The sequence below is a fragment of the Castor canadensis genome, chromosome X (genome assembly GCF_047511655.1).
Source record: "Castor canadensis chromosome X, mCasCan1.hap1v2, whole genome shotgun sequence".
NCBI classification, from domain to species: Eukaryota; Metazoa; Chordata; class Mammalia; order Rodentia; family Castoridae; genus Castor; species Castor canadensis.
The window spans coordinates 20327021-20341555 of NC_133405.1; the positions used below are offsets into that span (position 1 = coordinate 20327021).

At 46.2% G+C, this 14535-nt stretch overlaps 1 protein-coding gene across 1 annotated transcript; it reads left to right on the top strand.

The window, feature by feature from the left end:
* Positions 1 to 10437: 10437 nt before the first annotated feature.
* On the top strand, positions 10438 to 14219 carry LOC109674303 (small integral membrane protein 10-like protein 2A). Its single transcript, XM_074062633.1, has 2 exons — positions 10438 to 11272; positions 12202 to 14219. Exon 1 carries the CDS (start codon positions 10671 to 10673, stop codon positions 10902 to 10904), a length of 234 nt encoding a protein of 77 aa, XP_073918734.1. The 5' UTR covers positions 10438 to 10670; the 3' UTR covers positions 10905 to 11272; positions 12202 to 14219.
* The last annotated feature ends 316 nt before the right edge of the window (positions 14220 to 14535 follow it).

The window sequence follows — 14535 nt, forward strand, 5'->3', positions numbered from 1 at the left end:
TGAGTACCGAGTAACTCGAGGCGTGAGGCCTTCTTCTGTGTAGCAGCGGCTCAGCCCAGCCTCTAGTCGGAGGCTCTCACACGACTGTCGGAGAAGGCTGCCACCGGTGGCGCTCTGCAGTGCCTGTCGCATCATCCAGCCAATGGGGGCGTTAGTTGATCAGTGGAGGCCCCTGAGAAGCAGGAGGCTAGTGGGCGGGACTTCCTGACTCCTCCCTCCACGGGGGAGGGCGGCAATCCATTGGCCAACCGCCAGTGCCCTTCACGGATAGGTACTGTGGGAACTTGCACTGAAGGCTTGTGCCTGGCCTGCAAGGTAGAGAGCAAACTTCCCTGACGATAGAGATGGGCTCCTAGGCTTGGGCTCTGAGATGTCCACCCTCCCCTCCTCACTGCTCTGGATCCTTTCTTTTGCCCTACCTCAAGCTCGAAACATCCCTACCTCCCCAAACTCACCCCACCCTACAGAGAGTTCAGCGGTGAATTCTAAGCTATGTTAAATGATACTATAGATATCATAGAACAGCGAAACTTTCACATATAATTGGTCTCCAAAACACAGATGAAGCAGCAGGTATGCTTGGGACCTGCCACTGACTGTGACACAGCAAAGCAGTTGTTATGGTCCTGAGAGACATGGTTATCATGTGTCATCAAGTAAATCTGATGAGGACAGCTAAGGGACCAGGATCAGGTGATGGAGCAGCCCATGAGGAGTTTACATTGTGTAAAATTATGTCCTGGGGAAGGGCTTTAATTTTGGGGATGCAGACCCAAATATCTCCAATGTGCCTAATGTAGGGAGATACTTTTACAGGCAGGGCATGCACTTCCCAAAGAACACCAATAGATAATAATGTAGTGAATATTATTCTTCCAGTACAACCTTGGCTAGTTGAGGGCTCCTGTGGTCTTGAAATCTAAAACAGAGGCCTAAATTAGCTTCCTTACTCTTCTTTTTCTCACCAGCACACATCTTGCATTATGATGTGGGGACCCATCAGTTCTGGTTACTGCAGTGAGCAGGCTACAGAGAACCAATAAAACAGGCAGGCACACCTGTAATCCTAATACTCAGGAGGCAGGGGTAGGATGCTCTAGAGTTTGAAGCCAGAGTGAGACCTGTATAGTGAAACCCTGTCTCAAAAATAATAAATAAGCAAATAAACAAACAAACACTAGACAGGCTGCTGCACTTCTTATGATAAGCAAGCAAGCAAAATACAGTAAGCTTTTGGAAAACTGCTTAAGACCAGTGACCACCAAGATGGTGAAGAATCTGACCAAGGACTATCTTTGAGCCTTATTATACTCTCATTGTAGTGCATTACCATAGTAAGATCTCCACCTAGGAGTGAGTTATAGCACACCAATAGCCACATTTTGAACCAGTGCAAAGTGCTGCATGCATACTAAAAGTCTCCTCCTTTTCCTGGAAAAATCATGAATATTCAAAAGCTTTCCCAGAAAAGGCATGGATACTGAAACACTTTCCCATAAAATGAACTGTAAGTCTTTGTTCATAGCTGCTCTGCCTAAACTTGGGATGGTCTGCTGCTGACTTCTCCATTCTCAGCTTCTTTGTCTATGGAGTAGCCTGCTGTACTTCTCTGTAATAAGCTTTGACCTTTCCTTCACTTAAGAGCTAGTCCAAAGATTTATTCCAACCTTGCAGGAAATAAAGGCTTTATTTGATATTAAAAAAAAAAGAACTAGTCCACGTCTGATTTCTATTCTACAGGAGAAGGACCCACCAAACAGTGACAATTATAGGCTACTGCCTAAGTCCAAGGTTCGTCTTCTGTACCTAAAGATCCCACCCCAGTGCTCTTCCTTGCTCCTGCATACCCACTCTCTGACACATCCTAGACCCTATCTCCAGAAAGCCCTGACCAGCCAGTCCCTCTGAACCTTAGGAGTTGTCTTATGGTGAGGGAGGGTGGAAGCATTTACTCACCACTAATTTGGTGGAATTGGGGTTTGAATCCAGGTCTTCACTCTTGCAAAGCAGGCACTCGAAAAGCAGGTGCTGTACTACCTGAGCCACACCTCCAGTCTAAAAGAATCTGCTCAAGGTTACACTTAACAAGTACAGCAGTAAATCCTTTTTTTTTTAATACCGGGGTTTGAACTCAGGGCCTCACACTTGCTAGGCAGGCACTCTACCATTTGAGCCACTCTGCCAGCCTACATTTACTCATCTCTGATCCCACTTTCTGAAGTACAGACCTGGCAGTTTCACTCCCCAGCCCCTTTCCAAACCTCCCTCATCATGGTGTCTTCCCAACCTCAGGAGAGAAGGTGGTGAGGAAGATGACCAAAGAGTTATAATTGAATACCATAGATTCTCATCTTAGTGGATGCAAAGCCAAAATAAGCATGGACAAAAAATAAGAGTAAAGAAATATTTATTACCTGCAAATAAGGAGACCTTGGGGCTTATTTCCAAGGCGATCCCTTCCTTGAACAAAGGAAGCATAAGGATTTTATTCAGGGAGCCCATATGGATTCCTACAGAAAAGCACTTTAGGGGTGGGCACATTCCTGAGCGTGGTCACTTAAGGTCATGGAGCATATGTTTGAAAGGTTACAATGGCAGACAGGAACACTTTTGTGCATGCTCAACTTTCATCACAAAGTTGTAACTGAAAAAAGAGTGTGTTGATGTAGTTGCCTGCCCCTAAAGGTTCTGTCTTGTTTAGTGTTTAACAGACTGTTCTTGATCCTCACTATACTTTTGTTACCAGAACTGGTGATGCTCCAGGGAACAGGTCTCCAAAATGAAGGAGACCTCTGCCTGATCCTTGAGAACTAAATTCATGATATTAAAAAAAGGAATTTAGGACATATTGAGGTAGAGACTAAGAAAGTTTATTAGTAAAGCAAAGGAAAGGAAAGATAGAAAGAAAACACACAACCCAGACATGGGTGTGGGCACATCTGATAATTATTTATGACGAAAAAGTAGGTTGGAGTTTTGGTTCGAATTCACCTTAGGATAAGTGCTCTCCTTTGTCCTGGACACCTGGTACATTTAATCATTCCTGCTGTTACACTGTTTTATCAATTGGGCCCAGAGATATCAAGGTTGGCCCATATATTAAATTTGTGTAATTATAACACAGTTATTGAGCATCTCTAAACAAAGGATGGATTCTGCCAGATGCTCCCTTCAAGGATTTATCTCATCCTTGAGATAAATACTTTTCTTTGCAAACACTTTTTTGTGTCCAGAGGAGCATTTTTCCTCAGGATAAATGCCTTTCTTAAATATATCTTTGCTCAGTTCCCACTGTGCACTAATTATCTTGGCAAGCAGGCAAGGTCAGAGGGAAAAAGCTGCTCTTTTTCTTCTTTTTTTTAAAAGTGAATGTTGCAACTTACTGAGGAAGGGTAAGACTTTAAACAAAAAAGTAGTGTCTGTGAGCTTTTAATCAAGTACCCATTAATACATTGTTTATTTCTGGATTTCTTGCTTCTGTTTCCCATGCCTGATTTCCCCTAATCTATATGGCCTCACTTTCATTGCAATATGTTAACATTGTAAGATCTCTGCCCACAGGGGAGTTATAACAGTAGTATAGGCACATTTTAAGCCAAGTAAAAAGTGGTGCATGCACAGTAAGTTTCTTCCTTTTCCCAGAAAAGGATGACTATCAAAAGCTTTGGGAAGAGACATGACTATTCAAACCCTTCCCCCAAAAATAAAATGTACATCTTTGCTTATTATTGCTCTGCCTGTATAGTCCCCTGCTGTACTTCTCATCTGTAATAAACTTTCACTTTTCACTTCTACTTCACTTCAGCACTGGTCAGTGCCTGATTTCTTTTTCTTTTCTTTTCTTCTTCTTTTTTTTGGCAGTACTAGAGTTTGAACCTAGGGCTTCTTGCTTGCTAGGCAGGTACTCTATCACTTGAGCCACATCTCCAGTCCATTTGCTCTGGTTATTTTGGGGGTGGAGTCTCACATACTATTTGCCGAGGTTGACCTTGAACTGCATCCTCCCAATCTCAGCCTCCCAAGTAGCTAGTATTGCAGGCTTGAACTACTGGTGCCCAGCAAGTTGGTTCATTTACATCAGATTTTCCTGGGACAACTGCAAAAATTTAAATCTAATTAAGACAAGAACAGTATAGGGACTGGGGATGTATCTCAATGGTAGAGCAAGTTCTTAGCATGTGCAAGGCTCTAGGTTCAATCCTCAGCACTGAAAAAAAAAAGAATAGGGAAGATGTGATGGTGCACAAAATAAGCCGAAATTAGCTGGTGAGTGTTGAAGATACACATAGATTTTAATTTAGAATTCTACCCCCAAGTGTATCAGTGTGAATGTGCATAAGCATGCCCTCACCAGCACTGCTTGTATTAGCAAAACACTAGAAATAACTCAAATGTTCGCCAATAGTCTGGCTTCTGGTATATTTCCATTTAAAGAATAAGATCATCGAATTCATGTTGCATTTCTAGCCTTTATCATTTTTGAAAATCAGCAGCTGTCCAGAAGGGTAATCATCTTCTAAAATCCAGTTGCTCAATGGGGAGGGGAATAAATAGCTGTGATTGTGCCATATTACCTGTACCCAAGGTGGAAGGGGCTTGTAAGGAAGTGGAAATATTTTAGGAGTTGGTAGAAATCTGACATCACCATAAGCATCATGCCTTCCTAGTGTGCCAACCATCATGAGACCTGCAGAAGATAAATGAGACTACTACAATTTCTTTAAATCTAATACTTAATTCCTCCCACAGACTAATCTTCCTGTCAGAGATGGCTGCAAATAGGGAATTGAATTTGTAAAAACCTGCAGAATTTGGATCATGAGCAACCTGGTGAGCAAAAACTTTTTTGCATTTACAAAACTATTTCTAGAAACTAAAAAGAGGAGGGCCTTTTTCTTACCCCCAACAGAATATTAGAGACACATGAGGAATTAGGAATATAATTCAGTGGCAGAGTGCTTGCCTAGCATGAGCAATGCCCTGGGTACCATCCGCAGCAACACACACACACACACACACACACACACACGTATGCAATGACGTACCCAATCTCCTCAAATGGATAGTGTTGGCCACACGTGAGGTTCAGGTTACTCTTGGGATGGAAAAAAGTCGTTAGTGCTGGAAAAGCAATGAAAGTTCAACAGATTCTGCCAGAATTCTGGTATTTGAGAAAGGCCACTGCAAACTGAGGGAAGGGAAATGTAGGTGAGGCAGTAAGGGATGATGTTCCTGCTAAATTTTAATAATGAGAAGAAAGTCAGAGAGCTCTATTTGTAAAGCACAAGTCTTGTCCTGGACACTGAGTGCTCCTCATGTCTAGTAGGCAGGCTAAGTGTAAGTCCTAGGTACTCCCAGCACAGCTGCTGGGAGCCCTGGCTGAAATAAAAAATACTGACCCATGAAGAGTCAATATCTAGTTGGTTTTGAAGTAAGGGCATTTTCTGTCTCCAGCTGCAATGCCCTATTGCTGAAGACCATGGAATGCTATGTAGAATGCAGGGACATAGGAGGATTGGGTTGAATTTTTGTTGGTGGGGCCATGTTGGGGTGCAACTATTCCAGCTAGAGCTCCCATTTCACTAAAGTCTCCTAAAACAAATCTGTACTGCAACAGTGGAGTAAGTTTAGGGATCTCAGTGCAAGGGCAAAAGATAGGACTGTGAGGAGGAAGCAGCACGCCACAAGCTTTATTTGGGTGACACTTGAACAAGATTGCATGTAAGCAGAAGTCTCTGATTGTGTGAGATCTTCCAGAGGCTAAAGTGAGGGGAGGTATAATCTGGTTTTTCTTCAGCTCACATAAATCTTTCACTCTTTGCTAAAGCAAGGGGAAAGGTACAGTGTGCACTCACTGTGAAAAGCAGCTTTGTTGTTCTTCTAACAAATGTACAATTGCTATGTGACCCACCAATTCCCTTATGAGGTATATGCTCAAAAGAATGAAAAAAAAGCCTTCAAACAAATATGTATGCACAATGTTCATTGCAGCACTATTCACAATAGTCAAAAGGATGAAAATATGCAAATGTCTTTCAATGGATGAATGGATAAGCAAAGTTTAGCATATCTATACAATGGAATATTATTCAGCCATAAAAAGAAATTAAGCACCAATACATCCTACAACATGAATGAACTTCAAAAAACAATATGGTAAGTGAAATAAGCCAGTCTCAAAGGCCACAAATTGTATGTTTTAATTTGTATGAAATATCCACAATAGGCAAATCTATAGAGACATAAAGTAGATTAGTGGTTATCATGGGCCAAGAGAGGGAAAGAATTGTAATGGGTACAGAGTCTTCATTTGGTGTGACGAAAAGCTCTGGAACTACATAGTGGTAATGATTTCATATTATTGTGAATGTATTTAACACTATTAATTATATGCATGAAAATGGCTAAAATGCTGAGTGTGATGTATATCTATACAACTGCACTTTAATAAAAATCAGCAAATGATCTGAATAAAAATTTCTCCAGAGATGGCCAATAACAACATGCCCAATGTCATTGGTCATTAGGAAAATCAAAATCAAAATCACCATGAGGTGCTACTTCACATCTACTAGGACATGTATAATTAAAAAGACAGGCAATAACAAGTGTTGGCAAGGATATAGAGAAATTAAAACCCTCATACATTGTGGTTGGCATTGTTGAATGGTGCAACTACTTTGGTAAACTCCTCCCTAAAGCTGTTCCTCAGAAAGTTAAACATAGACTTACCATATGACCCAGTGACTCCACTGCTAGATATATACCCAAGAGAACTGAAAACATATATCCACACAAAAAGTGGTTCATGATTGTTCCTAGCAGTGTTATTCATAGTAGCCAAAAATGGAAACCATTTGAACATTCATAAACTGATAAATGAATGAACAAAAATTGTTCTGTCCATAAAATGGCAGAATATTAATTGGGCGTAAAAATGAAATACTGATACATTCTGCATAATCAACCTTGTGAACTTTATGAAAATACTACAGATTATTAACTCCGTTTATATGAAACATCCAACATAGGAAAATCAGAGAAATAGAAAATACATTAGTGGTTGCCAGGGACTGGAGAGAGGGGTTTCTCTGTGGTGAGAAAATGTTCTAAAATTAGAGAGTGGCTATGGTTGCACAACTTTCAAATCTACTAAAAACTACTGAATTGCACATTTTTAAAGGATGGATTTTATTTGAATTATATCTCAATACAATTGTTATTTAACAAAAGAAATACTGGTGTGCTTGTTAGCATATTCTTAATCAGAAACTTTCTGAGGCCAAATGTCTACACAAAAACAACAAAACCAGTAACTACCATATGTAGTATAATACTACATTGTAGATACTTCATTTTAAGAGAAACCTTGATAAAGTGGAGTCTCCAGAGGAAATGCAGGTGATAGAGGAACAGATCTCATGAAGAACAACTGAAAGTATGTTTAGATAATGAATACTTAGTAGGGCATACAAATGTTTCTTCAACAATCTGGAACTCTAGCATGCTAAAGGATTAATCTACTGTTTTCCAAAATCCAGTGAATTAAACTGTCTTTGTACAACATAAAGAATGCATTGTCTTGAGAACCAATAGAGTTGCTCTTACCAGCTGGAAATTCATCACTGGTCAGAGATATTGTTACAATAAGTTGGTGGAAACATTAAACTGAATGGCCTGAATGATCCTTTCTTATTCCAGGAGTTGGTGCTTCTGTGATCAATTTTTAAAATTTATTGTCATTATAAAAATTAAATATAGTCCTTGGGAAAAATTGTTTGCTTATAGGAAGCATAATATCACCAATAAGAATAAATAAATCTTTAAAGTTACCAAATAAAATTTGAAGTGAGTTTCTTGTAGACAGGATATAATTGGATCTTGCTTTTGGTCTTTTTGTTTGTTTGTTGTTTTCCTGGAAAGCTATTTTGGGTGTGTATGTATTTATTTTTAATTGGCATATGTTAAATTGTACATAGTAAGGGGTTTTATCATGACATTTCCATATATGCATAGAATGTGCTTTGATCATATTCACCCCATCTACTTCTCTTTTTTATCCCCCTCTTCTTTTCCCCTTTTCCCTTCCCCTTCTGTCTTCCTAGTATTCCCCCTTTTATTTTCATGACCTAGATTGTTTGTTTCTCTTTTGCTTCTACAAATGAAAGAAATGATACAGTAGTTGTCTTTGTGGGACTGGCTTATTTCATTTAACAGGTTGATCTCCAGTTCTACCCTTTTTTTTTAAGGTGGAACTGGGGTTTGAACTCAGGGCTTTGCACTTGTAAAGCAGGCACTCTACCCAGTTCTATCCTTAAATCCACTCTTACATCTTGCACCCCACACAAGTTTGTCCTAGATACATGACTGAGGGTGACGGGAGATGCAGAAAAAGACAACAGACAGAAGACCAAACATGCATAAAGCTGGGGCCAGGTAGGCTGGGCACTCGGATGGAGACACACTAGCACCCTCCACCTCAGCAAGTTTATTATATACAGTGGCAAAACGAGGTGGAGAGGCAGTTCTTGGGGAAGGGGTTGTGACACTGTAATTCTAGGGAACAGGAGGAACCTGTGAGCACTTCTCTCTGAATGTAAACATCTTAGGCAAAAACAGCTGTACTGCATTTTGCCCACTTCTGCAGCCGAGGCTGTGCCAACTCAAACATGCAATTTATTGGGCATAACTATGTTTGCTCCCTTCTGCAGTTTGGGGCTGTGCCAAACTCATAGTTTATTAGTTTGCTCTCCAAACTTACATTCTCTTTTAATTGGCATATTTAGACCACTTACATTGAAGGTGATTACTGATATTTTAGGACTTGAGTATGATGTTTCATTTCATTATGTTTTCTGTCTGTTAATTCTGTTTTTTCTTCTGCTTCCTATATTTTTCCCTTCCTGTGGGTTACTTGAAAATTCATCTGTAATGCACTTAATATGTCTTTGTATAGTTAATTTTAGTGCTTACTCTAGGTATTACAATATACATCTTAACTTACCACAATCTATTGGCATTGACATTTTAAACTATTTTCAGTAGTGTAGAAAGCTTACTTCTATTTAGATCTGTTTAACCTCCTCACTTTTAAATACAAATATTTTAAGTATTTCAGCTACATACATTGAGCATCATACCAGATGACATATTTTTGCTGCTTCAATGATTAAACATAATTTTTAGAACTCTTATCTATCATATTTACCCCTACTTTTACTCATTCCAACTGTTCGATTGTTTTTCCTTTGTGAAGTATCATCATACTTCATTTATCATTTCCTTTTTGCTTGGGGAAATTCCTTTTCTCATCCTTTCAGATTAGGACTGCTGTTCACAAATTTTCTTAATTTTCCTTTTTCTGAAAATGTCAAAATTTTCCTTAATTTTAAAGGATGTATTAATTAATATAGAATTTGTTTTGAGCAGCTAATGGGAAAGTAAACTACAGATCAATCCTGCTCCATACCATCTCTTTCAGTTTTTTTGATGCTTCAGTTTTGCTTTTTTTTAAATAAAAAAAAAAAACCTGACAGTTTAGGTAGGACAACTGCTCAAGTGTATGTGATTTTGCTAGGGTCCTTAAATTCCTTAAGTGGTTGTATAGGATGGCATAGTGTGATGGTGAACAGGCATTTTGAGAGGGCCTAAATATTCAGGTTAGTCCTCTTTGCAAAACCTGTGTGTGTGTGCGGGGGACGGGGGGGGGGATGTGGGGGGGTTTGACTTATTTTCCGCAAATGACAAATGAACATTTAAACACAGCACCAGAAAAAAATAAAAAGGCATAAATGAGGGCAAATGTAAACGCAACACAACCTTGTTCAGCAGCCATGGCAAACAGGACATTAGAAGGAGTGCTCAGAAAGTGCTCATTAGAAATGAGCACAGTGAGCGAAATATGCAGTGAGCGAATGCAGCAGAAAAGGAACAAATACGTGCGTGCGTGCGTGTGGATTTAGTGCTGCTCCATGGTAGTTACTGCACTATTAAAGAAAGATACCATGGATTGGCTAGGCGGGTTTCCTGGAGAGAACCCTGGAGAATGGTGGCCGTGTGCATGGGTGTGGCCTTTTGGATGCGGTTTTGTACAGAACCAGCATAGCAAGGAGTCCACACCCGCCAGACATCCAGTCTCACTGCATGCTAGAGGATTCCCCAAAAGCAACCCTGGCAGCAGTGCCTTCCAATTCGCCCAGGCCTCAGGCTACCTTTGCACCAAGGCACTGGTGGGAAGAGGCGGGGCTGAGTAAGTGGGACGGGCTGGTGGGGAGGCGGGGCTTCGCGGAGGGGCGGGTCGTGTGGGCGGGGCTATGTAAATGCGGCGGGCCCGTGAGCCCAGCGGACCTAGCGAGCCGGGCCTGGGCGGCAGGTGCCACTGTGCAGCTCCTGGCCGGGGGCGGGGCCATGATGGGGGCGGGCTTGCGGTGGGGGCGTCGCCCCTGAGGAGGCGGTGAGGGGCGGAGCTGTGCAGGCAGCGGGTCCCGCGGGGGAGCACGGGCAGAGGTAGCGGCCACCAAGGCAGCCTGAGCCGGCGAGGGCAGGAGGAGCCCGCGGGCGGGGCTGCGGGTGGCCGGCGACGCTTCCAAGCCTGGCATCGGGCTGCCCTCCAGGCTCGCGCTGCAGCCAGTCCGTCGGAGGTCGGCGGGGCCTACGGCGGCCCGGGCCCCATGGCGGCGTCCGCGGCTCTGTCGGCGGCGGCGGCGGCGGCCCTGTCTGGCCTGGCGGTGCGGCTGTCGCGCTCGGCCGCGGTCCGAGGCTCCTATGGCGCCTTCTGCAAGGGGCTCACGCGCACGCTGCTCACCTTCTTCGACCTGGCCTGGCGGCTGCGCATGAACTTCCCTTACTTCTACGTGGTGGCCTCGGTGATGCTCAACGTCCGCCTGCAGGTGCGGATCGAGTGAGCGCCCGCGGCGCTGGCGCTGGCGCTGGCGCTGGCGGTGGCGGTGGCGGTGGCGGTGGCGGCCCGGCCGAGAGTCGCCCGCGCACCCGCTCCTGGCCGGGACGCCGCCTGAAGGACAGCGGGGAGGCCCAGTGTCCACCGGACACGGCAGGGGACGGAGGTGGGGCGGCCCGGGCCCCAACACCCTACACCTCCGCGGCCAGGGGCCCCATCCCAGACCGCAAAGAAACTCACGCAACGGGGCCTTTCCAATGGGATCGAGAAAATTAGAGTCTGGCCGACCTGTTGCTTCCCACTGGCAAAAGGGGGAGAACCAGAAAGAAGGAATTCTACTGCGGCGACTTGATTTGCCAGGCCCTGAGCTGAAAGGTAGGAGGCGACAGGTTGGAATGGGGATTGGGAGACCCTTTATTATGACATCTGTCTAGATGTCCAGGTGCCCTGGTGCTTTGGGGGAAATAGGAAAGACAGCCAGACACACCAGCCCGAAAGGCTGCCCAGCCGAGTTGGGGAACAGAATGGCAGGTGCGGGTCCCCATGCTCCCTGGTGTTCCGACATGGGGTGAGGGCGGCGGCCTCCATCTGGAGGTTCAGTCCATCGCCAACAACCTACCCCAACCCCTTCTCGCCCACGCCCAGTCCCCCCCCTTTACGCAGAGGCCTGGATGGCATGGTGTCACTGAACCCAGGGAAATGGAGGAGACGGGTGTGGAAAGTCCCTGAGAAGAGCCTAGAGGAGAAAAGAGGCGCCCACCCTTCTCCCCCACCTGTCTTGAGTGTGCAGTCAGGAAGGTTGGCTCTCTTCTGATGCAAACCCCGTCTGTCCCCTTTTCAGCCCTCAGGCCCCTAGGGTTCTCTGCAGCTCCACGCAGCCCTTCCCAAAACTGCCTCCTAAGCTGTGTGTGTGGCCAGAGGACTGGTGTCTGCCTGCTGCTGCTCTCCCTCTTGATCCCCAGCCCCATCTGAGGGCCTCCTAGGAAGACAGGCTCCTCCCATCCGTCCTGCCACAGTCTTGCTCTTTGGCCATGTCAGCCCCAGCACCTTTCAGAGCCTAAGGCGACCCTCCCAGGGCCAAGGAAGCTCTCTGCCAGCTGTGGACAGCCTGGGAAGCCCACTGTGTGCCCAAGGGATCTGGGAAAGTGGGAAGGGCTCCATGAGCAGGCAGCAGCTCTCAGGCTGGAGTGTGGAGGACAGAGGGCTTAGTGGGTAACAGATGAGGCCTTGTGGTGGAGGTGGGGGCAAGGAGACCTCTCTGGGTGGCCAGGCAACTCTGAGGTCTCCATCTCTTTCTTTTTCAGGTACTGGTGTTTGTAGCTGGTGGCACACCCCTTCTTTGGCCTTGTCAAGAGTCAGATCCCTACCTGGAGGTGCCCTGTTCCAGCAGCTGCCTGGGAAGCAGCTGAAGGAAGGGCCTGCCCAGAAGAGGGAGGGCCTTTATGGTAGAGGCCCAGAGGGGTGGAGCGGCCCAGGGATCAGCGGCTTAGGAAAGAGACCCCTGTTCCCAGGGCACTGAGATCTCCTAGCAACACTGTGAAAGAGATGTGTTCTCCAGGCTAATGGGCCCAGTGGGGCTCTGAGAAGGGACTGGGATTTGCCTTTGTCACACAGATAGGAGGGGTGGAGCTCAGTTTGCCCCTGGGCCTGCACTCCTCCACCCCCAACCCAGTCTTCTCCAAGCCTAAAGGGTGGTGGGATGGTGAGGGTACACAGAGCTCCCAAGGGACCTAGGGAGAGAGGTGACACGGGTAGGGAATCTGGGGATCTGGCTTTCTTTGGAGGGATTTGGAAGGTCACAGGGAAGAAAGAAGAAGAGTGAGCAGAGATGGGGCAAGACAGATGGGTCCCAGAACCCCTGGGGAGCCAAGCCCTTACCAACGGCCAAGCCTCCCTATTCCACTGGAAGTTGACCAGGCACCTCAACAGTTGTGTGGCACGAGCCTCTCAGTTTGGTGGTAGAGTGTGCATGTTTGGGGAGTTGTTGATAGTGGTGATGTGTCTCCTGGCGACATGAAGTAGTCAGGAGGATGAAGGAATAAACCCAAAGAGGAATGGGGCTGGGATCCATCTCTCTGTCCCCAGGCTTGGGCCCCATCCCCAGGATCACACAGGAGAACCTCATTAGAGGGACTGAGATTGGTCCAGGAGGCCCCAGGTTTGCTACTATTGCTGTCATAAAGCAGCCAGGAGAGGCCACGGTTGCCCTCACCACCCATCCCTATCTCTGCTCCCCTCTGCTCCCCTGGTGCTGGTAGCTCCAGGCCCATATACTCAGTTCCTGGGACAGAAACCTGCAGCAGTATGGCCACCCCTGGGGACACAATAGCCCAGCCTCACCTACTCCCCTGCCCACTGGAGCCAGGGACCCCAATGAAGATCTCAGTCTGTCTTACCCTGAGGACACAGGCTGGAAGGGGCTGCCACTTGCCCCCTGTGGTTTCCCACAGCTCAGGACTGATGGCTTCCTTCCTTTTGCCAAGTCTCCTGGAACCTTGATCTTGCTGGACCCTCTCATCCACTCTAGCCCTGTCCACCCAGGACCACCTCTGGGGGCCTGTTATCCACAGGGGGCCACATGTGAGGGACAATATCCACACTGGGCTGGAGAAGCAGAAGCCAGAGGCACACCCAGTACCCTTTCAAATTGTGGTGTCAGCCTCTGGGCAGCAGGACCCCCAGCTGAAGCCTCTAACTGGGCCAGCCAGGAAGGAAGGATGGACGAAGGCCCTTTATAGACTGCATGTTTGAGCATGTGGGGATGTGCATGTGTGAGTGAGTGGTTGTATGAAGTGGAGTATGTTGGGGGTAGAGCTGTCGATCAAGAGGAGATGCTGGGACCCTCCCTGTGCAAGGAACTTGGCCTACAGTGTGTGTAGGGGTGGTGTGTGCAGAGCCTAGAGCCCTTACTGTGTGGGAAGCCCCACCCCTGCCCAGAACCACTGACATTGGCATTGGGCTGTGGCTGTCTGTGCCCAGAGGCATTGACCAGGAGAGATGCAGGGACCAGGCCTCAGCCTATCTTCCTGCCATGCACTGGCCTTTAGTTTAGCAAGCTTCTGCTTTCCTAACTCCCGTGTCTTCCCTCCACGGGGCCTTGCTGCGCGATCGGGTCTCGATGCACTTTCTCTTTTGCAGTCTGTGTTCCAGGCAGCAGCGCTTCAATAAATTCAGAGACACAACCTCGGTGACTTAATGTTTCTGTGTGTGATGAACTGCACTGCCAGCACTGGCTGATCTCGGACCCAGTCTTGCTTCTGGTGTTGTCACATCTTGCTGTCTCCCAAAGTTTAAAGAAATCACTTGTGTTAAGTACACTAAACACTGACTGGAGGCCTTCTGTTTGTGCTGGGTGTCATGCAGTAGCCCAGGGGAGGGTGGGGACAATGAGGTCCTGAGGTCAAGGACTAGGGATCTTCAGAGCGTCTGCCAGGGCTATGCAGGGAGGAAACCGTCTGCTCCTTCAGAAGCTGCTCCAAGACCCTATTGCATAGACCACTGTGTTGCCCCTGCCTCTCCACTCCAGAATGGACAGATGCAGAGCTTAGCTCAAAAGGGGCCTTCTGGCCCCACTCACCCACTTTGGTGAGACGACCTGAAACACAAGTCTTTCCTTCTATCTATAGCCGTGTGTCAAA

Excerpts from the sequence above, each read along its gene's own strand:
- LOC109674303 (XM_074062633.1), top strand. The coding sequence starts at position 10,671 with ATGGCGGCGTCCGCGGCTCTGTCGGCGGCGGCGGCGGCGGCCCTGTCT.